Source organism: Falco naumanni, chromosome 7, assembly GCF_017639655.2.
Source record: "Falco naumanni isolate bFalNau1 chromosome 7, bFalNau1.pat, whole genome shotgun sequence".
In the NCBI taxonomy this organism is placed as follows: Eukaryota; Metazoa; Chordata; class Aves; order Falconiformes; family Falconidae; genus Falco; species Falco naumanni.
In genome coordinates, this window is record NC_054060.1 from 25,515,132 (window position 1) to 25,542,752 (window position 27,621).

General features: G+C 41.6%; 1 protein-coding gene across 2 annotated transcripts; it reads right to left on the reverse strand.

Moving 5' to 3' along the window:
• Positions 1–27,359, reverse strand: MIS18BP1 (MIS18 binding protein 1). 2 transcript variants are annotated; one of them, XM_040601377.1, is made up of 16 exons: positions 26,841–27,359; positions 23,777–23,902; positions 22,062–22,567; positions 20,257–20,333; positions 18,174–18,304; positions 13,586–13,673; positions 13,006–13,166; positions 11,652–11,818; positions 10,591–10,699; positions 8,197–9,025; positions 7,114–7,286; positions 4,514–4,656; positions 2,182–2,345; positions 1,452–1,536; positions 750–807; positions 1–538 (listed from the first exon to the last, which is right to left on the reverse strand). In XM_040601377.1, the coding sequence occupies exons 1-16, from the start codon at positions 27,295–27,297 to the stop codon at positions 441–443; spliced, it is 3,372 nt and encodes a 1,123-aa protein (XP_040457311.1). In that variant the 5' UTR covers positions 27,298–27,359; the 3' UTR covers positions 1–440. The 2 variants fall into 2 exon arrangements, with proteins under 2 accessions (XP_040457311.1, XP_040457310.1); XM_040601376.1 differs by having other exon boundaries at positions 1–807.
• Positions 27,360–27,621: the final 262 nt, after the last annotated feature.

Consider the following 27,621-nt stretch of genomic DNA (forward strand, 5'->3'; position numbering starts at 1 on the left):
TGAGAGGACAAGGCCTTTTTATTACATTAAGAAAATGTAAAAATTCAAACTCTCAGTAAACTAAAAAGCAATTCCAAATTATTACACACTGAACCATTACAAACCTGCTGTACAGCCATAGTACAAAAAGGTGTTTTAACTTAAAATGAACCACTGCTCACCAGCGACAGGTACCTGGTACAATTCTCACTCCCCCAGGAGAAATGGGGGGGCAGAAAGGAGGCACCCGAGCGTGAAATCACCATTGTGTACACACACACAGTGGCACACACTGCTGAAGGAGCTGCAAGGTGAGCGTGGTGTTAAAATCAGTGCAACCACCACAGATTAAGTTTTCCCAAACATATTATCATAGGAATACCATCTCAGAAGGGCAGCCAGACCCCTCTGGCTCCACCTGAGAGGCACATTAAGTGTTGAACTAATAAAACCCACAGAGTTCATTGAACAAAAAAATAGGAATCATCCTCTTTTTCAGCTGATGACTCTGCTGCCTCAGCCTCAAAGAGCTTCCCTACCAGCAAGGTCTGTTTCACTTCTGCAATAAAAAAAAACAAACAGGACTGTTAGTGTGTGTGCCCAAGCTTGAAAAGCAGTTACAGCAAGTCCAACAAGTAAAGATGCTTATGAGAAAACAGATGGAAGAAAAGCTGTTAAACACACAGGGTGGGGACACCCACCAAGCCAGCACGGATGGGAACGTAAGTGAAGGAGCCTGAAATGAAGGAGGAGAAACAAGAAGTACTTACCTTTCTCAAAACTGAACTTGGTTCTGCGCGAAGCCGGTGTGCCAAGCACACCCCTGGCCTGAGAAAGGACAAAAAGGTTCCGTTCCAACAGCGGCCCCAGCACCAGCCCAGGGTGCTGAAACAGCCAGGCGGGACTGGCACCGGCTCAGTACTGCACCCGAATTAAGCTGCCCTATCGCTATGCTACATTTTCACTAAAAATTTAAACTGTTTAACCACCACAAATGCTTTCACTAAACTAGAGGCACCAGCCATTTTTCTGCTGCCGGGATCTCAGCTTTTCATGAAAAAGCCAGAAGAATTACAAAACCCAGGATACTGAATAAACAAATAAATGCATAAATTCAGGGACTATAATACAAGGTGAGAATTAGTTTCCTTGCCCATTGTACAGAAGAATATAACAGAAACAATGTACCTAAATATCACAGAATTCAAAAGCAGTTACAAATCCTGAAAAAAAAGCAACATACTTAATACTGACAATAACAGCTCTTTTCTAACAAAAAGAACTTTTCTCCCAGAGAAGTAGATACAAACCCCAGCAGTCTGGGAGGAAGTGTGTGTGTGGGGGTGTGTTCCTGCTTTCCATCCTGAATATATACACCAGTCTGTGATCCTGGGATTCTTCTCCCTGCTCCTTTGCAAAACTTTGCGTTGTTAAGGTGTAACTAGGCAACGTATAAAGGAAATCAGCATTACCGATGACTTCTTTATTTTGTCCCAGGTGCCTCTGCTGCCCCATGTGTTCTTCTGCATTCTGAACACGTGCCTGTCATAATCCTTCCTGCAGATGTAATCAAGCAAGTTAGCGTCACCAGCATGCTGCCTACAGAACCCACTGGACACAGTTGAAGGCACTGTACATACAGCTCTAATTCAGAAAGAAAACTAGCACAGCCGTTAAAAACAGTTCTTGGTCAATTAAATGTAACAGCAGCTCTGGGAGTACAACACCAGATCACATGCTAGAACTCTTAATGCAAGCATCAGACAAAGCTTCATCATCTTCCCAGATGAAGTTCATTTCTTCTCCGTTAGATAAAACACCACTTACTCTGCAAGTTTCAAGATGATTCCAGCTTCAGTAAAGCCTGAAGCAATCGCATTAACAGGTTAAGACTCAAAACTAGCAGAGAAACCTCTACTGAAGCCAAGTCGCTACCTTCTCTGGGAGCAAAAGGACATGCGATTGGTATTGGTTTTGTCGCCCACAGTTAGCAGAGCTGTTCAAACAGCACGCACTGTCAAAGGAAAGAGCTTTTGCTAAACAAATCCCTCGAGGGCTGCAGGATTTACTACGCATGCTCTAGGTCGAGAAGTGAACTGGTGTCCCAGTCGCAAGAGTGATCTTCCTCAGAAGACAAAACACAATCTTGGCAACAATGAGAAAGGAAACGGTTAGCAGAGGGACAGCAGTAAGAGTTTGTACCTGTTGATGGGTGCCAGCATACCAGGGCTGATATGCTCACACTGAGGGGTTTTCACCATAGGTAAGAGAGCTGAGGAAGGTGTTACCGGGTTGTCTGTAAGCTCAAAGTCATCATCATCGTCATCGTCATCATCATCATCTTGGCTTCCCTGGAACATTGGCAACTACAAAGCCATATCAGAGCAGTCAATGACCTGTCTCCTTCTTAACAAAAGTCTGCTGAAAAGGCTTCTTGTGGGTCTGTCTCAGAGCAGCAACAGGACACAGCCTCTTTATAGCTCTGTGAGCCTTGACTGTGTCCCTCTTCCCCAGAGGAGTCTCAGACTCTCTAGCCTCTCCTCAGGCAGTCGCTCCATCCCCTTGCTCACTTCAGCTGCTTTGACTCCACTATGTCCCTCTTGAGATGCAGAAACCAGCCATGTGCACCATACATAGAACTCAGGCATGCGAGGACTCAACATCGCAACCAAATGATGCCTCAATCTTGCTCTTAATACTCCTCCTGCTGATGCCCAGCATTTTGCTGGCCCTTTTTGGCTGCTACTACACAGTCAAAGAATAACCTCTCATGAAAATTACAAGCTCAAAGCTGACCATTACTAGTCAGGAGGAGGATTTCAGGATTACTTGGTGAACTTCTGGTCTTTCCAGTTTGAAGAGAGAGGAGAACTGGAAGGATTCAAAGAGGAGCACAACAGATGATCAAAAGCAGAGGATAGCTATAACTGGCATCAGGGGTGAGCAGGGACCAGGACAGTTGTTTGCTGTCTCCTCCCCAGGAAAAGAGGAGGACAAAGTTGAGAGAAGCAAGTTCAGAACAAATAAAAGATCATTGCTTCTTCACACAGCAAACAATTCAGCTCTGGAACTTAGCACGAGAGATTGCAGATGGGAAGAGTCTGCATGGGGTCAAGGAGGGGCTGGGCTTGTTCATTGAAGGGGAGCTCACTCATGACTCCTAAATACAGAGAATTTCTCTCTGGGGGTACACAGTATACCTCTCCCCATATACTGCAGAAGGAGGTTCGTTTCTTTTGTACCACACAAACTAGGCCAAATGAGTTTGGAAAAAAAAAAAAGGGGGGAAAAAAAGAAAAAAAGAGAAAAAGAAAAAGAAAAAAAATGGAACCCTTTTGAACCACTGGCTGAAATTGTATTCTACCAAAAAAGGAGTGTCCTGGAGAATGCCTCTGCAAAAACACAGTGTCTTGGACACGGATGCATCTGTTCCTCCATAGCCAATTCACTCACACTAGTCGCAGGGCTCTCTCCATAGCACATGGCAGTTTATAGAAAGCAATGATATTCACACTGCTTAAATTTCAGCTTTCTGACAAGCAATGGCCTTACTCTACTTATGGATGGTGCCAGAATAAGAAATGCACTGTTGCTAAAAAGAAAACTCACAGAAGAACACGTGTCAAAAGCCATGCAGGTGCTGTTGGGAGTCCCCGCTGGAACTGAGGCACTAGTTTTAACAGGCAGAGCTAGCTTGGTCAGGTAACAGGAAAAAGATGCATTATGAAATATACTTCAAAAATTCTCTAGAATGGAAAAAATAATAAAAAAATCATTCTCTTGACAAATGAGTGGCTTTCTGTTTACAAATGAAAACAGAGTTAACTAACATCTAGAATGCATAACTGCGCTTCACCGCAGCGAAGCGGAGGTTTGCTGCAGGTATGGTAATCCCTCCAGCTCTGGTGCTGCACCTGCTGGGTGTGGGGGTGTCTGGGGGCTGCACGTGGAGCAGGCCGGGAGGGCACTCCTGATTCGGCTGCTGAAAACAAGCCTGACCAAGGAAAGGGGGCAGCTCTTCCACCCAAAAAGGCAACAAATGGGGGGAGTACATAAACAACAGGCAAGGGCAAGAGGGTAAGAACTCCCAAAGAGAAACCGACCCACAGACAGCATCGAGAGAAGTGGTTTTAACTGTGAGACATGTGAGAGGAAAGAAAGAAAAACCTGTCAAATATCAGCACGACCTCAGAAAGCACCTGGTTCCATGGCACGGGGATCCAACGGTCATCCCCAGGACACACATCACTGCACAACCAATGCTTCACAGCATCCAAACTTCACAGAAAGCACACCCTTACCACAGACTGCTTTTGCACATCCATTTAGCAGCAACACTTGCCTGAAGAAGTCATGTTCCACACGTTCTCACTGCTGGCATTCCAAGTATTGCAACAACAAATCAAGGAAATAAGCCTCTGCCCCCAAATCCACAAGATTTTATTGGTGGAACTGAACCAGCAAACATGTAAACACCCTTGGAAAAACCAACCAGAGAAGCATACACATACACACACTGTTTTCCCAGATTTACCTTGACTCTTCTATTCTGAAAGGGTGTTGCAGTGAAAATATCATCATGGTTGTCCTTTGGCAAACGGTCCAGGAAATCTCGCATCTGCTGCTTTCTTCGAAAAGTCCCCTCTTTGGCAGTTATCATAACTGGCTCTTTCTTACCTACATGAATCACAATATTAATAGTTCTAAGACATAAGTTATGTAGCATGGTTTTAAAATTCTCCAACTACAACCAAAGCTAGTGAGAGTCCAGTTTGTCCTTTGTGGAAACATCTTATAGCTTTGTGATCCTTTGAGTTCTTACACAATTTATGCTTTAAATAAAGTTTTCTCTACTACATCTTAATTGGAACCTTACTCTACAACCTTATGTAGCCATTGCAAGTGTCACACATCAGCTATTTTATTACAATTTTAACAGAATTATCCATGCACCTGCATTTCAGAGACAAAAGACACTGAGATTTATCGCCCATGCCAAGAGGCATCAAGTGAAACAAAGGCTCTGCTGCACAGAAACCAATCCAGCATTCTTGACATGAGGTTTATGGAATGCTCATCTGAGACTTTAGCGTATACAGTCGTATCCTTACAAACCTTCATCCAATTACCGCACCTAAACAACAAGCCATTAAACCTACTTGAAGGAAAGAAAGGACATTGTCACATCCACTGGTGTATGTATTCCTATCCTCTGTTTTCCGTTACAAGTTACTTTCTGGTCAAATTTAGGAGAACACCTTTCCAGTATCCCCATCTTCAAACAAAAACTAAGATAACTGCTTACACAGGCAGTCACGTGAAGAAGAAAATTAATCTACAATCCACAGATTTTCAGAAGAATAAAGTATTTTTGTCTCTGTGCTAAGATTCATTGTTAACAGGATGCGCTTACTTTCTGTGAGAAAGCCAAAGAACAGCTCCTAACTGCCAAGAAATATCCTTGCTTGGTATTATGCAGGATTGCTTTTAGTCCTTCACTTTGCTACAGTCATTTTAGATTTTGTTAGAATTCATAGAATCACAGAACTGTTTGGGCGGAAAGAGACCTTAAAGACCACCCAGTCCCACCCTCTCCTGCCATGGGACACCCTCCCCCACCGCCCAGGCTGCTCCCAGCCCCATCCAGCCTGGCCTTGGGCACTGCCAGGGATGGGGCACCCACAGCTGCTCTGGGCAGCCTGGGCCAGCGCCTCACTGCCCTCAGTCAGGAATTTCTTCCTAATATCTAATTTAATTCTACCCACTATTCTAAATCTATTCAAAAGGCCCAAGTAACTCAGAGAGCTCCCAGATATTGCTTTCCTCAGAGCAAAAAACCTTAAAACCACTGTGGCAGACTGACGCTTTACAAATGCTCACTAAACAAAACAACTGCGTCTTCTACTAGGCTGCAGTCTGAAAGTGTCAAACACCACGGTGAAACAGGAAAAATTCTCTGTAGGAAGTCAACAGTGCAGAAATGAACAGCAACATTAGAAAAAAACTTCCATAACCACAGGAGTGCACAGGATTTTGATGCCGTAACAGCAGTCAAAATAAGACTGTTTCTCTCTATGCTCCAAAATGCTCGAGAACACAATACCACCCCTATCCCATTCGATTCATTAAAAAACTAACACCCAGTAGATTCTCACACAAATTCTGTAACTGCAACACTCATTTCAAAGAAACATTCAAGTAAGAAAGTGCATTGTCCTGCACTTGAACCCTCAGTCTGCTGCTTTTTCAAGTCTGCACAAAGTAAGTTTCCCCAACTCCAAGGGCAGGGAAGCCTACTGAGATCATCTGGTCTGGTCTTTGTTGCAGAGGTTACAGAAGTGGAACCAAGCACTCCTGTGTGAAGTCCAGTAACTCCGAGTAACCTGGGTCATTTCATTTGGACAGAAAAAACTCATTTTAATGCTTTCAGTATATGGAGACTGATGCACAGCTTTAACCACTGAGAAACATCACCTGGGTAACACTTAAAGCCTCAGCTTCCAATGACGGCATCATTAACAAGTCCTCAGCTCAGTGACGGCATCTCTTTGTCAGCTACAGGAGTTGCTATCAAATGGCTTTCCTTACCTAAACACTTATTAAGCCATTGTAACTTTCTCTGTGTTAAGTAACTGGACTGAGCATCTTGCACTTTTTACTTCAGAGCATATTTGCTCTCTGCACACATGAACTACTGACTTCAGAGCTGGATAGAAAACAGCAATAGGCATGTCAGTGCCAGACACCAGAGAACGTAACTGCTGTTCTTATTCTACATTGCCTTTACTGCATCCACGTACCCCAAATACTTTTTGGATAGACAGCTCTGAATTATCTACTAGGCCCCCCAAGAGCCTCTTAAGATATAAATGGCAATTTTCCCTTAGGTGGCAAGGCCAGTTTAAGTCTTCCCATCATGCCAAAAAACTAGAAAACTAAAAATATACTATTTTGCTTCTTGTTACTTCAGTTGTTAGCGACATCCTCCAAGGTCTGCAACAAACCATTAACTATAGAAGATAATGTTCTTCACTATCAGATCTTGATGTGTTTATGTCTGTACCTCTCAATATAAACCAGACTGAATTTAAAATTTAAAAGACAACAAAATACCCAGAAACAAGACATCACTACCTTTCTCTTCTGATTTTCCTGAAGTGGTGGTGGTCTTGGCATGCTTTTTGGAAACTTTCTCCTGTTGCTCTTCTATGTACTTTTGATGGCATTCTTCAGCAGAGCGAGATCCCACCGCCATGGCTACGTCCACCCAGAAGCCCTTCTTGTGCTTGGGAAATGAAGTGACGGCCCTGCAAAGGGGAACAAAGTCACAACCTTCGCCACTCACAATAATCCACGCAGCACTGCCAAGTAAAATACCCAGAGACCAACTGCCCTTCTTCGAAAGGCCACTGTGCATCGTATGTAGAGAGACTTGTCTCTGGTGTCTTTTCCAGATTCATTAAGATGTGCAAATCTATTTGAACAGTTTAAGCCAGACTTTACAAGACAGATTTCTTTCTTATTTGCAGCAGACCCCACTGAGACACGAGCTCACACCTTTTCTGGTTTCTAATCTGAAAGAAAAAAATTCTCCAAACATGGTCATTTTATTTCTTAATGTATGTATAAAACACTGCCCAGTAGTTTAAGTAATTGGATGACGTATTTAAGTGCAATAATGTTTAACTAATAATCTCCCCTTTACAAAACTTAAATACATAAGCATGTCACATTTACCATTTTATTCCATGAGGAGATAGAGTATGCTTCCTCTGACTTACTGTCTAAATCATATATATGAATACTTTAATTTTATTATATACCTACTCTTGTTTTTTAAATTTTACTAATGGGAATGTTTATCACTTAACAAGATTAAATATGTGTTTTTGAAAAACAGGTAGAAGAGTAGATCTGCAAAATGTTGCCTACTATTTGTGCTCCTCTGATTTTACACTGATGACAGGCTGCTATAAGTTCATGCATCTGCAGTTATTTTAGAAAATACTCAGTTGTCTCCTTTATGTCACTGTTTTCCAGTTTGTTAAGAAAATTTCTTTTTTAAGAGGGAATTAAAATGTAAAGTTCTAGATTTAAAATAACGTGAAAGAGATTGAATCTGAAAAATCCAAATCCAGACCATTTGAACCCTCAACATATTATGCCTCCCAGTGTCCCAGGGAAACTTTGCCCCATGAAGAGAGGGAAACCGCTTGCCTGTACAGCTTCTGTAACTCCTTTTCAGACCAACCATCAGTTGCCCTTGGAAAAAGTTCTTGGGATTTCTGCACCTCTTCCCTCTTGGATTTTCTTGACTTTGCTGCTGAAGTCTTGGCAGTATTAGAAACTTGACATCTTGAGGTTTTATCAGATACTTTTGAATTCTTTTGTTTTGTATGAAATTCCTCTTTGTTGCTTTCGGGCTCAGATTCAGAGAAATACTTTGGAGGGTTGGTTTTCCTTTTTGTTCTCATTGCCTTACGAGGCATGAGGGAAGCACCAGACTCACCAGAAGATGTTTTTCGTTCAAGGAAATCAGAACCACCAGTGGATTGGGGTGTACTTTGCCTTACTGTCCTTTGTTCACACAACATCTTGTTTGCATCATCCTGTGACCTTTCACAGTTAGAGGAAGATTTAGAATTTTGAGTCTCTTTATTAAGAGGAGGTTTAGTTTTCCTTTTGATAGACAGTGGGATATCTTCACTGCATTCCTCTTCATCATCTCTGCTTGACAATTCTTTTGTTAAATGCCTATCTTGAAGTTGTTTGGCTGAGTACTTCTCAGCCTGCTGACACACAGTCAGTTCTCCATACTGTGCTTCTCTCTTTTCCTTTGTCCTTTCTGGGCTTCTGCTTTTACAATTAGGTTTTAGTACTTTGGTGCTTAAGGGAGTCAACCTAACAATAAGCTCTCCTTCACATGCTGCACTACTGACTGCATGATCACTTTCTTCATCATCTGAAAACAAGTGCCTCCTGGCCTCCTTACATCCAGTGGACCTGGTTTCTCTTTTGGAACTTACTCCTTTTTCATTGTTTTTCCCTGAAAGACATGACGTCACCATAATATTGCACATTGTAATGTAAATTACTGTGTTCTCAGACAAGCAAAGACTAGCCTGCCGCAGGATGCAATGCAGCCCACTGTCATTAAGATATGTGAACTTATATCTGTTCTATAGTCTGTAGCAAGAGACAAGCAGCATCTCCAGCATTCAGCTCCCCATGTTGTGCAGAAGCCTCTCCCCACATTAACAGAACAGTAGAGTTCTTCAGGACAAGGAGATATTCTGTTGAATGGTCATGTTGGAATATAAAATTAAATTAAAACACTGCTTCCCTCCAAAACACAGCAAAGCGTCGCTTGGGAGCGATATTGGCGAACCTAGGAAACACTACATCAAGCTCTGTGCTGCCCCTCCCTTCCTCATTTAAAAGGCATGTAGCACAGGTAATCTGCAACCCATTTCAAAAGATTTACCCGATTGATACTATAAGCTAACTTCTGCTGTTAAGGGATGCCCGTAACTTTACCAAACATGACTGAGTAAAACCAGCACCTAGTGAAGCTTCCCGAGATTGCTACAGCTCCTTTCCCATATATGCATCTCAGGAGGATTAAGTCAAGGCCTTCTGCCTTCACACACTCCTATGTATTTGGAATTAAATTCTTCAGGAGCAAGAGGCTACATGATGCAGACGTGTCCCAGCAGGCAGGCCATTCCTCTGCAGAGAAGCAGAGGAAACCCATTTACACACAACTCTTACAAAGAACACAGCATGAAACCAGTTACAGGCATCGAATTCATTCTGAGCAACAGTCCACTGCTCGGAAGGAGCACAGCCAGCAGTGGGGCAGACTCCTCATGTATGGGAGATATCCTGTTGCTGCCCAGTTCACTTGCATGGCAGACTGCCTCCAGACAACCAAAAGAATTATCAAGGCTACAGTAGGGAACGTGAAAGTATTAAGCAGGCAGAGAATAATATAGTAAACAGGAAATGTTGCTAAAATGCTATGACTGAAACTGAGCAAACACTAATGTCCCCAAAGCTTTACTTGTGCTGTGAATAGCTTTTCTGCAGGAAACACTATGGTCACTTTAGAAGAGAAACTTCTGCTTTTATTTTATATTGTTTTTTAGCATTCTGTTATTTCCCAAATTTTATTAAAAATAAATTTTTACTATTTTTTTCCTACATAGGCATTTATTTTAATTCATCCAGCTTAAAAAGTAAAGCCAGACCAACAGTTCACTGGACTGGTGAACTCTGCTTCTCTTCAGGCTCTCTCAAGTCGCATGCAATAGCTATGTTGAGACATCCAAAGTACAGGAACAGGAACAACAACAACAACAAAATCATAATCCTTTCATTTCAGTTTCCAGAAGGAACTCTGCATGTTCCTATTATGTACATAAAAGTGACTTACAAACACAGTTTTATATTCGGAGCTGTAAAACTGGACATTAATGCTACTCTGATAATTCTTCATAGAAGCAGCAATTGACCATTAAGATTTAAATAATTTATTTGAATGAACAGGACATCACCATGCTGCTCCAGCACTCAACTCAATTTCATGGGTTTAAATAAATTTATTTTTACCTTTACTTTGGCTTTTTGCATTTTTTTCTGCTGTCTTCATTACTTCCTTCCTTTTATTTGTTTTAGAGAAGGAAATGGACTTTTCTGAGGATTTTCCATTAGCAAACACCTGCAAAATAAAACAATTTAATCTAAACATCAGCAGAAGATTACATATCAAGTCTACTGATGCCAGCTCTGAAAAAGCCAAATATTTACAGGGTTGGTAGATACAAAAATCACCTACGCTGACCAGTATCTACTAAATACTATTTGATAAACACAGGTGTTTATACAAATGCATGCAAGCAAAGCAACTTAACTAGGCTCCCTTCAAATTTAGATGTTGTAAAATGCAAATTAAAATCTTGAGACCTAGAACAGCTTGAGTTGGTGGTAAACTGGACATACACCTTCACTGCTGCAGATGGTGACTAGTGTTAGTACTCCCCCCATTCCATAAGGCTGACTAACTGTGGACAGATTAAAATAAATAAATAAATGCTCACAGCTACCACAGCGATAGCTGCTTCAATTCGCCCATTAATTATCAGAGCTGCTTAAAGTGTCATAATAAGAGCAGCAAAACTGGGGTGACCTTGACAGATCAGGACACAATAAATGAAGAAGTGTCTGGTCCTACTGAATGGGAAACCCTACACAGGAAGGCAAGAATACAGAACAGAACAGATTAACAGAAAACCTTACCTGCAGCGCTGACATACCTTGTGTGACTGCCCTGCAGCAGGGACTTCGTTGCAGTATTACAGCATGTTTTACCTGGGAACCTCTGTGACCCAAACCAATACCTGTGTGCACCTTCCCATTTGATATATTTATCTTTAAAAATACCACCTATTTTTCCACAAATAATTCCCCATTATCCCCATTTCACAGGCATCAACTAGCTAGTAATACAGAGATTAAGACTACTGGTTCTGTTTCAACATGTTTTTATGATGTTTTCAAGATTTCCTGCCTCTTCAGGTACTTAGAAGAGCTGGACTCTTTCTATTAGATACCTAGCAAACTTTGCTATAATTTAAAACACATTTAAGTAACAATACGCAAAAAGATCTTACCATGCTCAAATAATCTGTTCCACCTTCTTCTATAGTAACATTTAGGTTCTGATCAACAAATGCACGTTGCCCACACCAGAAACTAAATGGTCGTTTAATAAGGCGGCCACTACGAGTGTGAAGTCCATTTGAGTAATTCGATATAGAACTGTGCTTTGGTGTTGCATCTACAAGAAAAACCACAAGAAATATAGCTTTGTCCCAAATACTGTACAGAAAATTCAGTTTTGTAGGCTTCACAAGCATAAGAGCAAGCCAGCTCATTTGCACTGACTACATGGAAAATATAAAACTCGCTACAACGTCAAGCTGTTCTTTTTAAAGGCTCAGGTTAGAAATAAACATACCTTAGCATGACTGAAGTAATAATCTTTACAAATTATAAAATTCACTGTTGTGAAATTATATTTTTACTTTGTTTAGAATGTTATAAATACTGTGGAAGTCATATAGGGAAGTAACATGATAAAGAAAAGTTGTCAGACAGAACAAACCTTAACTATAATGAGGGAAAACAATAAAACAGCTTTTAGATTGTTAGCAAGAAAATCTGATTACAGTATTAACAAATACTAAAATTTGGCCAAAGCCCCTATTGGAACCTAGGACAAGATAGTAAAAATAAGTCAAAGTTAAAACCAAAAGCTATTATGGTCCATAATAAAGCTAGGATTGCATTACAAGGCAAAGAAAAGCCAGGATCAATAGGTTATGACTTTACCCCCACTTCCTTTAGGAACAAAGCCAATCGAATGAATTTTTGCACCATCCATCCTCAATTGTTATCACTCTATGCCTCAACTGTAGCAAAAATATTAAGATGCCATAAAATAAACCCACTCAAGGACTTGACGCGAGTTAGAACTAACCCAGCTAAAGAAGGGGTGGGCATTGCAGGGCAACAGTCCCAAGGATGGAACCTTGATAGAGGTACTAAATCCCACAGGTGTCCCAGGAGGACTAAGAGAAAACGTTACGCAAAATGACAAATGGAAAAAAAAATTATGTCATCTGATGTCAGAATAAACAGCTCACAAGTCACTGCCTTCAGGTTCTACAGAACAAAATAGACTCCTGCTTCTTTCCCAGGGTTAACCCTCAGAACAGCCCCTAAGCATTTGCTGTAGCTCTTGTACATCAGCACACCAGAAATAAAGAAACAAGTCAACAATCTTGGTCATTGCAGTCTAAGTGAACACAAACAAAAAAACTTCACCCAACTAGTTTATTACCTCTTCCATACAGTCTAATTTACAAGATACAAACCAGACATATTACACAGCTGTTTTCCCCAGCAAAAACTATCAAAAAAACCCTAACTTTTTTCCAAAGAAAAGTATTATTAAATACTCACCAGTGTTTTCATCATTCCTTGGTAATACTTCAGAGGTGGTCTTTCCAGTTTCAGGTTTCTCTGCATCTCTTGCTGAGCCTTCTGCATTTTTCAACACATCAGTCCCCTCTGAGTAACTCTCTTCATTTTCATCCTTACTAGTATTTTGTTTTCCTTCTTTCCTAATGATTTGGAGTTTGAGAAAAGAAATAATAAACATCTAAAAGACTTGTCCTTTAACAACACATTAACTTACATACACTTGAAGTCTTCTCATCTCAGCAAAAGCCCAATTGCGTAGGGCAGCTGTACTCACACAGACACTAAATTATTTAGCAAGCCAATAAAACAGTGAAGCCCTTTGCTTCTGTTTGCTCTAAGGCTACGTAAATAGGTGGAACAAAACCAAACCAGTATAGTAAAAAAAAAAAAGGTAGAGGGATATCCCTCCAAAGCAGTGACCAGTATTTGCCTGGAACAGAGTCTTCATGCACACATCTACAGTCTTTTATACTCCTCTAGTATAGTATTCTTAAAAAGCAAAACCTCAATAAATACTTAAAAGAACACTGCAATGAAACAATCTCCAAGGAATTATCACCTTCTTTCCTCAAGAAACTCTTCAACATATTTCTTCCAGTTTTTGGAAAACCCGTATGTAAATCTTCTGATGAAACGGTAGGGAAATCCTGTTTGAAACAAAAGCAGCATTAACAATAACTGAGCAATACTTCTAAATAAAAAAGGATAGAAATAATATCCAGTACAATCATGGTTTTGGAAGTACCTCAGAAGCTCGCAACATCTTTACATGCTAGAGAGACAGGTTTCCCCAGTTTAAGAGAACAGTGTACTTCATAGAAAAGTCAACCAAGGGGTCATTAATTACAGGCGTCAGCATCTGGAAACAGCATGCTGGCTTTCTGGGAATAGGAGGACAAGGATTCCTGATTCATCTAGCTGGACTGGCACATGGTGTCTCTGCAGAGTACCAGCTATCCTTCAGAAAGCCTGAAGTTTTCAGGCTCCGGTTAGGTCCAAGCTGTTCAGGACTTGCCAGATCAAAGGAACTCCACTTAGAAGAAAACATTATTTTGCTTTGATAAGCTGTTTGATGAAGAGCATACAGACTGCTTATGAGACAAAGAACATCAGGATCAGATGTGGTCAAAGTATCTAGCAACGATGTTACAACCTGGAAAGTTCTTCATGGTATACAGATAAAATAGAATTACTCTAGTGTTGTCTCTGAAACTGGAAAACAACCCTAAAAGCAAATATTGATGCAAAAGTATAATGTAATCCTTTGCTGCAACAGAGAAGGAAAAAAGCATCACTTGAGCTCCAGCCTTTCTGAGCAAAAGGCTACACACACACTCATGGATACTATCACGTAGCCATCTTGACAAGATGAAAGCTGTGCAGGTGCAGGAGCACAACACCATGAGCCACCGCTTGCCTGCTCACATGTAAAATACCAGCTGCGTTGTCTCTGATAATGAGATCACTACTCATGAACTACTACAACTACCCAAAGAAGGGGTCTACAAAACGTGATTAGAAAACAAGCTTAAGTAGTAGGCTATTTATCTGAAATTATCTGAGATCTGGGAACCAGTATCTTTACTGGAAAGCCTTTAAGAAGGACATAGTCAAAAGAAAAAAAAAAAAAAAAAATCACATCCACAAACTTAATCTTGGGAGCTGAAAGGCCATTAATACCAGCCTGCACCAACAGAGTTCCAATAACTGAGCTCCTGCAGGATGATGGGAAATGAGAAAGAAAAAAAATTCATTGATTTATTTAGTGTACAACAAATGATCCATCTAGTCCCAATCAGGAAAAGGATACCAACAGCACAGACCAAAGTAGAATATAGAAACAAGGTGAGTATACAGGAATATTCCCTCCAAGCAATCTCCCAACCTGCAACTGAACTCAAGACTGATTTCTATGTATTTAAAAACCCAAAAGGAATTGGTCTTCCAGAAGATGGCTCAGTTTCCAACAGAACTTGTGTAGAACTTCAGCATCTACAAGATCCTGTGCAGGGATTTCCACAAATGAGATGCATGCTGCATGAAAAACCTTATTTCCCCTCTACTAGGATTTTTTTATTTCCTTCTGTAATTGCAATAGACTGCACACAACTAATCTTTATTTACCACCTCCCTTCCCTTTGTTATTTCATTAACCTCTCCAACACCTCCTTCGCCATTTTCCTGTTTTGCAGACCAAAAAGCCTTAGCTTAGTTTTTCCTTTGCCCTGTGAAAACCTTTTCATAACTTTAAACACATCATTCTGCTCGGCATATTTCCTACTTGTTGCATATTCTTTTTGAGAGCAAGTTGCTGGGGCTTCTGCAGGGAGGGGAAAGGAAAGATGTGGAGTTGTACTCAGTGTTCAAGATGTTTATGTATCAGGTTTTACAGCTGATGGCAGTCTTTTGTTGTTGTTGTTGCTCCATTCATTTTCAATGTCCAAGCTGTTTAACTGGTAGTGAGCATTAAGCTCTTAGCAGAACCATCTATCAAAACCCCCAAACCTTGTTCCTCAGTTCTTACAGTGAACTGAGGGTCTTACAATGATAGATCATCATATACCATCACATGGGGGTTGGACTAGATGATCTTTAAAGGTCCCTCCCAAACCAAACTATGAAACCATTGTGCGATATATTTAACAATATGCTTTCCCCTACCACTGCAGGCGTTTTACATTTATCAAGACTGAATGTCACCATTTCAACGCCCATTCTGAAGCTCTGATGACAAGCTTTGTGGCCAGCACTCACCCCTACCATCTGGAGCAACTTAGCAACGTCAGATTGCAGCTGCTGCTTCCCAGCTCACGTTCCTTTCTGCAAACTTATGAATCCGCTCAACAGTCCACAGCAGCATGGGATTCTTTTTATTCCTTTCGTGTTCTATTGTTACGTAAACCCACAGAAGCTTCTCCTCCTTGTCGCATAACTGCTTTGCGTCCTTACAAATCTTTGTCTTTCTAAAAGCCCAAAGAATACAGGCCCCATCAGGAAAGCCTTACACCATTGCAAGGCATTATTTCATCTACAGCAGCACTGTAGATGCCTTCTCCCATACCTTACTATCTGTACACCTACCAATCCCACTTGTTATTACAGTTTCTATTAACCACATTTGTTAATTTCAAGGGACTCAGGAAAACAACTTTATTAAAAAAAAAAAAACCCACAAAACAAAAAACCACCAAAACCCCGCACTCAAATAAACCACTTTTCATCAACCATCTTTCAGGCCCATAGGCATCAAGACAGGTTTGTTGTGAGATCTTACGTGCTAGTTATTTCATCCTTCAGCTCCTTTAAAGTGCTTTAGGAGTAGCACTTCATTACAGCACACAGGTTCATTCTCTACATGGACCAGATAAAATATTTCATGACCATCAGGAAAGGCTCTAGGCAAAGCCCAGCAACTGCCCCTGCACTGACACAGGCTGGAATGGAGGGAGCACCACAAGACATTGTTGCAGCACTCCTGCTGGGGGGCTGCTAGGACATCGGCCACAGAAAACACCTTTCCAGGGACAGAGCCTGCAGCTAAAACAGCCTGTACTGTCCTTTGCAGTCTCATCAACACTGACCAGTGGATGGGTTTGGTAGCACACACAGAGTACTGGACCACTAATAACCACTTTTGATAATGAGGCAGAAGTGCCCAGCCTGTGCTCTTACTACAGTTACAGTGCTTTGAAGAATCCCTTGGAGTAATGGTACACAGTCAAATATTTTGCACAGGCAAGTAGTTCTGTACTGGTGCAGCTTTCTTCACAAACCAATGATGCCACTGCTGACAGCCCCAGATGTCCCTGGCTGCCAGTACCATTGGTTTAGGTAAATACTCAGGCCAGACTTCAGATGTGGCATTCCTTCTCCTTTCTACCTACATTAGCCTGTCTTTTTGTTTCATATATTAATATTGAATCTGTTCAGGGTATTTCCAAGCTATTTTCTATACCAACCTTACAACAGGGTTTTTTTTGTGTGCTAGGGGATATGCTAGGAGGTGAGGGGGAAGCTGAGAAGGAAGGACTTTTTGCTGTAAGTGCAAAGGTCAGAGGAACTGACCTAGCACAGTCCATTAATTCTTAGGAAACCTCCATAGTACTTTTGAGCCACTCTGCTCAGAAGTCTCCTGTTGTCAATCTTCCTTCTCAGAATATGAAAATACAAATAGAAGTAAGTATTTAGCAAAGGAACTAAACCCACAAAATTCAAGTCAGAGAGCAGCCAAATCAGGCATTTATCAGAATGCACCTCAGTACTGTAAACGAGAAGAAAAAAATGAAAGCCACAGACACATCTTTGGATGCCTTGTGCTAGGCCTGAAAGAGCAAAGAGTGCATATATGCTCCTTGAAAACAAGCATGAGCATGTGCACAAGGCATATCTGTATTAAGGCAAGCATTTATTCCATCTATGCCACAGACAATTTTACACTCCTAGATCTGTCTGCAAACACTAACACAGCAGCTCATTTACTAGTGAACATGACAGAGGACACAGGTGAAGCAAGAAAAAATAGAATAAAGCCTAGCCTAACTTTAACTTTGTGTGTAAATTAAATTTCCTTTAAAATTCCACATGATTCAAAACAATCTGAAACAGGAAGTTTTGCTGGATTTGGTAAAATGTATCACATAGACCCTAAAGATGGATCAGTTTACTAAATTCTAAAGCACTGATACCATAACTCAACCGTCTCTAAACAGAAATTCCACATAGCATTGCAAAACTAGTTACTAATTACTGAATAGTAAGTCAGATAGAATGTGAACACCAGAGTAATTTCAATAGTGTATAAACAATTCCTGTTTAAATGTCTTAGCACTATTTAAATGCAAAAACATCGACCAAAATGACAAAGGAAATCTTAGAAAAAAAAAAAATCAGTTTCTTTAAAAGAATATACCCATTAGTTGACTCCATGCTCTGAAAGCCCTCTCTCTAACTGCAGCACTCTAAAAATGCCAGCTACAATTAGCACAAGATAGTATTTAGAAATCTGATGCTGGAGTCATTTTCCAGCATGTGCTGAATACCCACCAAGCCCAATTAGTAGAGTAATCAAAAACATTTGCTTCAGCAGTAGGTTCAATCATAAGTCTAAAGCCCTCCTCCGTTTGCAATGTTACATTGAATCATCTTACCTTTTTTTTTCATTGAAGTTGAATCTATATTTCCCTCTAGTAAGTAGACATGGCCAGATGATGTTTTAACTTGGTTGCTTGCTATGCGTTCTGTAATTGCATTACTATGCCAATACAGATCTTTCATACCTCTAAGAAAGGACAGACAACATTAAGAACAGAAATAAAAAACTTGTTTCCATAAAAGAAGGAAATTAAAACTAGGATATTAATATTCCCTATGAGACTGGCAGTGTTACATATTTCATGAGCAATACAGACACTGGCAGGATGCACTAGGGTTTTTTTCTTGGCTTGGAAGAGAACCATTTCTGGCCTTGCCTAATACTTGGACAGGAAACAAAGTTAGCATGTTAACCACAGAACATTAGCTTGACATCAGGCTGCAGAAGCAAAATGGATTAAAGGACTCCATCCAGCTCATTACTGCCACAATACCATTACGCAAGTTACAAAGCTACCATTATACAGGTCAAATGTACATTTTCACCAGGATTATTGTATTTATTTCTGGCCTTCCTATTTAAAGACATGAACAGCTGAAAAAGGAGGCCTAATATGTGCAAAAATTAGAGTTTAAGAAATTATTAAGAGGCTTCTCCATGAGAAATAAAAAAGAGACCCAAGCATTGAAGTAGAAAAATCTACCTTTTTGGTTGGTTATTTTTTGGGTTGTTTGGGGTTTTTTTAACTATACTTTTACAACAGTAACCCATAGATCAAACTACAGAACAATATTAAAGACTGAAACCCAAGACAGTGAAGACACGCAGCTTTAAAAAAAAAAAATTAACAGATGTCAACTCAGAGAGCCTGTAAAGCAGATGAAATATATACCTTGCGTAAGCAACATGCATCAGATGCACACCAATGCATATGAAAAGAGAATGCATTGCTAGTAGTGAAGGGTGCAAAGTGAGAGAATCAGACATTTTCAGAGCTGTGAGACATGTAGAATTCCTCTTACAAATCCTACCACCGGATAGTTAGCCTCCCTACCTCTCTCAGTAAGCATACTGAATTACTTCCTTTCACAGGGCTACAGCTGTTGAGTGAAGTTCTGAGCTCTCAGTAAGTAGCTAACTCTGTTAGGTAGTTAGTAACTACAGAAAGAGCAGAATGATTTTGCAAAGGTATATTTTCACAATGTCTTCACACAACTTTATGGCAAGGCAAATCTCTCCTTTATTTGGACACCTATTTTCCTGATCTTAGAGCTATTTGAATAGGATCTGACCAAAAGCAACCAACAAACCCACAGTCAGTTTTCAGGTATATCAGCTGCTGCCATGGTTCACTGTATAGTTGTAGGAACAGAGCCATCGCAAATGATATGGCAGGTACATACAGCTGATGGCAGTCCACACCAATTTTGACTTAAAGCAGCCACAAAATAGTTTTTGTGAAGTGAAGTAGAAATTTGTAAGACCACTACTCAGCACCAGTTGGAGGGATCTATTAGATAAACACATTTATCTTTATTCCTCTTAAACAGTTTGATTGACTCAGGACTGGACTTTGAAATAATTTTTTAACAAATAGTTTCCTGTATGTAGGCACTCTACCTCTTGCACACAGGAGTGAATTAATCTCTTCATTGATACAGAAGTTTAAACTACAACATCACTTTGTACCTACCAAAGGCTAAAAATAAGTTCCACAAAGGTGCAGCTCCTATGGTCACCTAAGCCAGGACGATCACAGTTCCTTCTCCCCCACCATTCCTCAGCCTCCAGCCATGCAGTCCCTGACCCACTTGTGCACCAGCAGAGCAATTTTGCAGGCTCTGAAGCAAATGGATTCAGCATGCTTAGTCAGGAGATGGGTAACTGTTTATAAAAAACAGTAAGAGCTGTCAGCACTGTCACAAGGGTTCGGATGCAAGCAAGTGGCCAGATTCCCTGTGGCTGGGGCGTAAAGCAGTAGAAGTGTACAGAACTGCTCCCAACCAAGATATTCCAAGAATACAAGTCTCAAAACCACAGCTATTCAGCCTGGCAACGATGGTATAGCCTTTCTAGCTCAGATGCTGAAAGCCCACCAACATTTTATACTGCATTTAGATGAGAAAACTTCGTCTTACTTCCGTCTTCCTTTAACATATATCGCGGTGTTACCATCCATCACTTCAATTCTCCAACAGGTCAGGGAGATGTTTTTCTGTAACAAAAACACCACAAAAACAACCAACCAAAACATCATTTTTAAATTAGGCTAAGCTACACAACTAAAGCATTAGCAAAATAGAAATTAACTCCTGTATAACCTGAGAAGGTATTTAGGCACCATCCTCCAGTCCACAAAAACTGAAAACAACTATTGTACAGATAAATGTTGAAGCATAATCAAGATGAAGTCAAACACACAAGTGAAGACAGGAATTTAAATTACAGAAACTTTGAGTAATTTAATGTTGACTTTCAGAAGACAGTCATTGGCAGAGATCTCTAGCAAACCCAAAAAATTCCTCGCAAGAAATACCAACACTATGCTACACCTCTTACACTTAGTCATCTGTCATCCATTACTGTTGAGAAGACATAAAAATATAATTTTTGATGAATTTATAAATAAAATGAAAAAATAGTTGTATTTATTAGCTACATTATTGCTAAAATTTAGACAGTATTAAAATGCCTATAAATGGCTTGTCAGACTACTGACACACACACACACAGAAAGCTGCAGTACCTTCATTTTGCATTAAACAGCCAGTAAGTCAGTTGCACTGGAGTTGCAGTTTGGAAAACTGTGTGAGAAACATGCTTTTTAGCTTTAAAAACAGGTTCTCAGAAAGCAATTTTTTTTAACATCTGAAACTACCACCATTTCTCCTCACAACTTCAGTTAATAAACTCCAGATCTTTTCTTCAGTGATGTTAGCCTTCCGACCATCAGCCTTTACTTCGCTGAAGATCTTACCAATGATTTAACTTTGACATGGGCAGCCAGCACATAGCCAATGCTCAGATCTGTAGTGTCCAGTAACAACATCTCATTCAGCGTCTTTCACTCTGCTACAAACCTTCAGTATTAATGGATACCTGTTCCTTATCCAAACCAAAGCTCATCATAAAGGTGACTTTTTAATACAGGAACACACAAACACACTTGACAACAATGAAGGAGAACAAAACAATTAACTTGCAGAGGACCGCAATCTCACAGATTTCTCCAGGGAACAAAGGAAACTCAGACCTTGGGAAGGTATGCTTCCATCCGTTTCCTAGGGTAATCACTGAGGCATGCAGCACACTTCAAAATACACTGCTTTCCTTGAGAATTATTCAGAAAGTTGTAATTACTTCCAAGCATGTATTTAACTGAAAATAAGGTCTGCAGACTAGTCTCCTAGGAACAGATTCCTGTCCCATGTAACTCAGCTTAGATAACTCTGTAGGAAAGCCAAGACTTCCACCTCACCATCAACTGTACAGATTCAGTTAACTTCAGAACCACCTCTAGCCTACAGCTAGGAAGGATCTCTCCTGCTTGGCTTGGCGCAGACAGCCAAGAGCTGACTGGCCAGTGATTTGTTTCATGTCCATCACACCAACACAGGGCAATTAACATATCAAAAAGATGATTAGGAGGCTCCTTCAGCTAGAAAACTTTCAGCCCATACTGCAGCTTGTGAAGACTAAACCAAAAGGCCATCTTTTATGCCAATAAACAGTAAAAAAACCCACCTGAACGTGGTTACCTTGGAGTATGGGAAGAACGAAGTTCTTTTAATGGGAAAGCATTACTAGTAAGATCTACCAAAATCATAACTTTATTGTCCTCTGAGTGTGCATTACTTTGACAAGGAAAAAATAAAATCACAACTATGAGCTACAGGCAACCCACAGGAATATATCAACTGTCCTAAAATATAAGTTCTCTCACCTCTTTGTCTGCTTTGCAAGGAACTTTATTTGTATGAGGTTCATCCGAAGAGGCTTCACAGACTTCTTTCAGCTTTTGCTTCCTTGGAATGTGGACTTTGAGAGGAGAGTTCATATTACCTAAGCACTGTGAGAGCTTTTGAGAATTAGTCTCCAGCATCTTTCCTACTTCAGCAGCACCTTGCTTATTACTTGGCTGCAGCTCTCTTATGGCTTGATGGAGTTCAGTATGGTTTGCTTCTCCACTTCTGTGCTTTTTTCCTACCTCATACCCATTTTTTAAAGGGGCGGAGTATAAACATACAGAACTAGTCACTGTATTTTGAGATCTCTCTTCATCAGCATCCATTAATTCCACAAGGAAACTATCCCGATCATCCTCATCAGTGGCCACATTACTTGTAGGATCATTCCTGAGCTGCTCAGCACAAGCAGATTTTACTAAAGGCTCTTCCATAGCTGTGGAAGAAGGAATGTTCTGCTTGACTGCGTTGGAAGGTATTGGATCTGCCCATTAAAAGGATAAAAAGAATAACAAACAAATCAGTGATATTTGAGAACTAACCAAAAAATACATTCATCAAGCTAGCTCCATTTTTAATACAAGGAGGTTGTATCAATTAAGCACTAAACAACTGTGAAAGTTAAACTGCCTATTTAAATTGTCAACATTAACAGCAAGCCACTCAATTTGTTCAGACTACCTTTTCCTCACCACCAGACCAATACCTCTGCGGTTAAACATTTATCAATACACCACTTCCCCCCAAAACCAAACTAACACATACCATATATATTAATAGTATATCTTTACCATTCTTCCTGTCTTTTCTTTAATTAATCCTCTTAGAGCAAAAAAACCCCTGTTTTCATAAAACCCAAAATGTCAACTATTTCCACCTTCCCAGACTTCAAGATCTGGACTTGCAGCTGTGCTGCTGCTATACTGGGAGCTACAAGCATCTGGGTTTGAGTTTTCAGATAAATTAAGTTCAGTTTTGAAGTTGAACACTACTAAGACTTTGACGTGCATCACTTTCTTCCTCTGCATTTTCAAAACTCAGTTACAGGACAAAAGCATATACCAAATAGGAGTTTGGAGGTGCCTACAGATGGGGTGCATTTCGTAGTAGCATGGTCTAACAATACTATCCCCTTCTGGTAGTCAATCAAAAGCCATTTCTCAGTTTGTGATGCAATGATGCAAGGTTTGCTATTGAGTAACAATATGGGAAAAAAAAAAACCCACAACCAAATATATGAGAATTCCTCACAGAACCAAACATTTTCTCTTTATGTACTAAAAGCTGGGGGTGGGTGGAAGGAAGAGGCAGCAAGTAAGAGGTTTAGGATTTTTCCACCAAGTTTCACATTCAAATGGCAAAGTGTTACACTTAGCCTCTAAAGAACTCTTAACCACATCAGGAACATGAAGGTAGATGGCTTTTGTCGTCAGAGGAGATAGTGCACTCAAACAGACTAATAATGTCAAGTTTCACAGTCAAAAGTCTATAGCCCTAAAACCTAAGCCACAGTTAAACCAAGTCTAATGCCATCTCCAGGTTTGAAAAGATAGATTTGCAGGTTTCTTCCTCCATTTTCCACAGCATGCAGTCTTCAAAGAAAGAATGATACTCTGCCAAAGCACACAAGAGACTGTAAGCAAGAACTGAAACCCTGAAGCCAAGGAAGCTTTTAAAGAGCTATACCAAGTACCTTTTCGCTGCTGCTGCAATTTGTATTTCATACGCAGGAAGAAATTCTGAGGGGTTTCCATTACAAGAGGGTCCGAGGGTAGTGCTTTCACAGTTTGGTTCTCAGGATTCCGAGTGCAAAGTAATTCTGGATAATAATAATAGAAAGAAATGTTTGAATTTGGGGAGGAAAAGCGTTTTCATGTGGGGGGGCAGTGGAAAGAAAGTAATACTTCATAAGATACTAAACTGCACTATACAATAATAAGTTTTCTTTTCTTTCCCCAAGATAGATGAGCAATATGACCTTTCCCCTTTCATCAGACAGCTGTTCTGTTGCCTCAGCTGCACGTGAGAAACACTCGCAGGTGTGCATAAACACATCTGGATGTAACCCAACCCCCAGGGATCAACAGGAGTTTGGAAGTGCCTACAAATGGAGTGCGTTTCATAATAGTAAGGTCTAACAATACTATCCTCTTTTGATAGTCAATCAAAAGCCATTTATCAGTTTGTGATGTGATGATGCAAGAGCAAAAATATACCTTTTGGGAACCTGTTGTTAAAAAGAAAGAAAACTTCAGGACCTTTCACTTTTTATAAAAAAAACAGAGAATCAGAGGATGGTTTGGATCAGAAGGGACCTTTAAAAGCCATCTAGTCCAACACCCCTGCTGTAAACAGGAACATCTTCAACTAGACCAGGTTGCACAGAGCTCCATCCAACCTGACCTTTAACATTTTCCCCACCCTTGTGAAAAATTTCTTCCTTATATCTAGTCTATATCTACCCTCTTTTAGTTTAACACCATTACCCCTTGCCTATTGCTACAATCCCTGCTAAAACGTCCCTCCCCATCTTCCTTACAAACCTCCTTTAGGTACTGGCAGGTGCTGTCAGGTCTCCCCAGAGCCTTCTCCTCCAGGACGAACCACGCCAACTCTCTCTGCCTGTCTTCACAGGAGAGGTGTTCTATCTGATCATTTTCATGGTCTCCTCTGGACCTGCTCCAACAGGTCCATGTCTTTCCTGTGCTGAGGACCCCAGAGCTGGACACAGTACTGCAGGCAGGGTGTCACTAGAGTGCAGCAGAGGAGGAATCACCCACCTCTCTCGACCTTCTGGTCACACTTTAAGAACTTCACAGCCCAGGATATGGTTGGCCTTCTGGGCAGTGAGTACACACTGCTGGCTCACATCCAGCTTTCCACTCACCAAGTCCTTCTCAGCAGGGCTGCTCAAGCCCTTCATCCCCCAGCCTGTATTGATACTGACTCATATACAGGACCTTGCTCTTGGCCTTGTTAAACCTCATGACATTCACCCAGGCCCACTTTTCAAGCTTGTCCAGGTCTCTCTGGACGACATCCTGTCCCTCAGGTGTGTCAACTGCACCACTTAGCTTGGTGTTGTATGTAAAACTGCTGAGGGTGCACTGTCTGTCCCTGATAAGGATATTATACAGTACTTGTCCCAGTATGGACCCCTGATGGATACTGCTTGTCTGGATGGAGATCAGTGACATTACGTTGTTGACCACTACCCTCTGGATGCGACCATCCAGCCAATTCTATATCTACCAAGCAGTCCACCCATCAAATCCATATTTCTCCAATTTAGAGAAGGATCTTGTGGGGGACTGTATCAAAGGCCTTACAGAAGTCCAGATAGATGACACCCATAGCTCTTCCTTTGTCCACTGTTGTAGCCACTCCATCACAGGCCACTAGATTGGTCAGGCAGGACTTGCCCTTGGTGAAGTCATGCTGTGTGGCTGAAAGCACCCCCCATCCTCCATGTGCCTCAACATAGCTTCTAGGAGGATCTGTTCCTTGGTCTTCCCAGGCACAGAGGTGAGGCTGGCAGGTTGGTAGTTCCCAGGGTGCTCCTCTCTACCCTTTTCAAAAATGGGTAACATGTTTTGCTTTCCCCAGCCACTACAATAATGGTTTAACCTTACTTTTATTCTATCCAACAGAAATAACAAGTGGTTTTATGTTGCAGCATGATGATTTAGGAAGAGTTTTTTCATATTTAACCATAAGACTGAGAGCATGCCTCCCTCATAACAGCAAGTTCTGAGAACAACTCAGTAACTTTTCCCCCCAGTGAAAACAGCATGCTACCCATGCTACTGGCCAGATAAGACAGGCTGAGCAGTTATCCTAGCTTTCTGCAATTATGTGTTAAAATGAACACAGACAAACCAAGTAGGTCTTAACCCCCACCCAAAACTGTTTAAGTTTAGTACAGGAGATTCTTAAGTACTGTACTTGGAAGAGGAATACGTGTAGCGGTGAAGCATGACCCTTCTGATAAACAAGCCAATATTTCAGTGGGTGTCCTGCTGCAGGCGATCATAGCATGAGAATAACATGGCACCACTGCAGGACACCTTCCCCTTTAAAAATTTTTGTTACCCTTACAGATACACATGAACCAGGGGGAAGCCCATTCATACTCAACTGTAGCGGCTACGGTACCTTTACAGTAGGGGGCACGGTGCTTGCAAACTCCTATTAGGCCAACTACTCAGAAGATGCACTGGAAAAGTCACCAGAGTACCCAGTGAAGTGCCCCAGAACGATTTCAAAATGCAAACAATTCTTCCATGAACCTTTCCCCTTTGTGTATTGACTGTAAAGAGTAGTTAAAGTAATTGTTTTTGATTTTTTTTTTACTTATTAAGTTTAATTAGCTGGTTTTCAAGATGTTGTAATGGGTCAATCCTATCCACAAACACAACAGAGGGAGAAGTTACAAGTCAGACTGAGTAGAAGAGAAAGAAAATACCACGGAAGGAATTCTAAGGTAAAGAAAGGGGAAATCAACTACGCTACAGACGTTTTTGCATAAAAAAACCAAAAACAAAAACAAAAACCCCACACCATCCAATTATTTATTTTTTTTTAAATCTCAGTCACCTAGGGGAAAACCCGTCCTGGTACCAATGGTTTTTTACACCTACAAACACACATTGGTTGCTTTTTCTAGACCCTGGAAGAGTCACGAGTGAAATGCAGAAGTCACACCGAGCCAAAGGTTAAATATGAGGCAGGTTTCTCAGAGAAACAATCAAACTCACCAGTTTCTGGCCGCGCACGCCCACAGGGCACCTCGGCGGACCCCTGGGGGGCTGCCGGCACAGGCGCCCCACGCCCTGGCGCCGGCCTGGCGAGGCGCGCGGTGGGAGTCACGATCACGTCAGAGCTGCCGCCGCTCGCCGGGCCCTGCCTCCTCCACCGCGCCTGGGCCTTCATCCGCTGGAAGATTTTGGCCGGGGACTCGCAGGTGGGAGACTCGTACGCCCGTCGCTTCAGCTGCCGCTCCAGGTCAGAGCCGGGGTCAGCCCCGTAATCCGGCACCTCCTCGCCGCTGGGCGCCGGCCCTCCAGCGCTGCTCTTCTTTGTGACCTGCAGCAGGTCCTTCAGGGGGGTCAGCGTACCCACGGGGATGCTGTCGAAGGGCACCGACCGGAGTGGCGGCTTTCTCCAGGGACGGGCAGAGGTTCTCGGGGGACTTCGGGAAGCTGTTACAATCATCTCTTCGCGCAGTCCCGTCGGGAGCCCTACCCGGCAGCCCGCTCCACTCCCCTCAGCGGGCCGCACTAGCGCAACCCGCCTTAGCTGTTAGAGAATTTGAACGCATCCGCTGCGCCCTGATTGGCCTGTCCATCACTGCCTGCCTGGGCGGGCAGCAGGAACCGGCGGGGGGTGTGGGGGGGTGTTAATGCCGCCTGCCGTGAGCTGTGGAAGGACATTTATAGGGAGTTGGCAGCGCGGCCTTCTGGTGCAACCCCCCTGGCGGCGGCGGCGGTGGTGCGGCCCGTCCCGCCCCGCCCCGCGGCCGGCTGGGAGGGCGAGCGG

Bases quoted from the DNA above. Each gene is read 5' to 3' on its own strand.
- MIS18BP1 (XM_040601376.1), bottom strand. From the start codon at position 27,297: ATGATTGTAACAGCTTCCCGAAGTCCCCCGAGAACCTCTGCCCGTCCC. The intron at 10,700-11,651 runs GTAAGATCTTTT...TTTATTTTGCAG, and splicing joins GAACAGATTATTTGAGCATG to GTGTTTGCTAATGGAAAATC. The intron at 1,537-2,181 runs GTACAAACTCTT...TTACATCTGCAG, and splicing joins ATGCTGGCACCCATCAACAG to GAAGGATTATGACAGGCACG.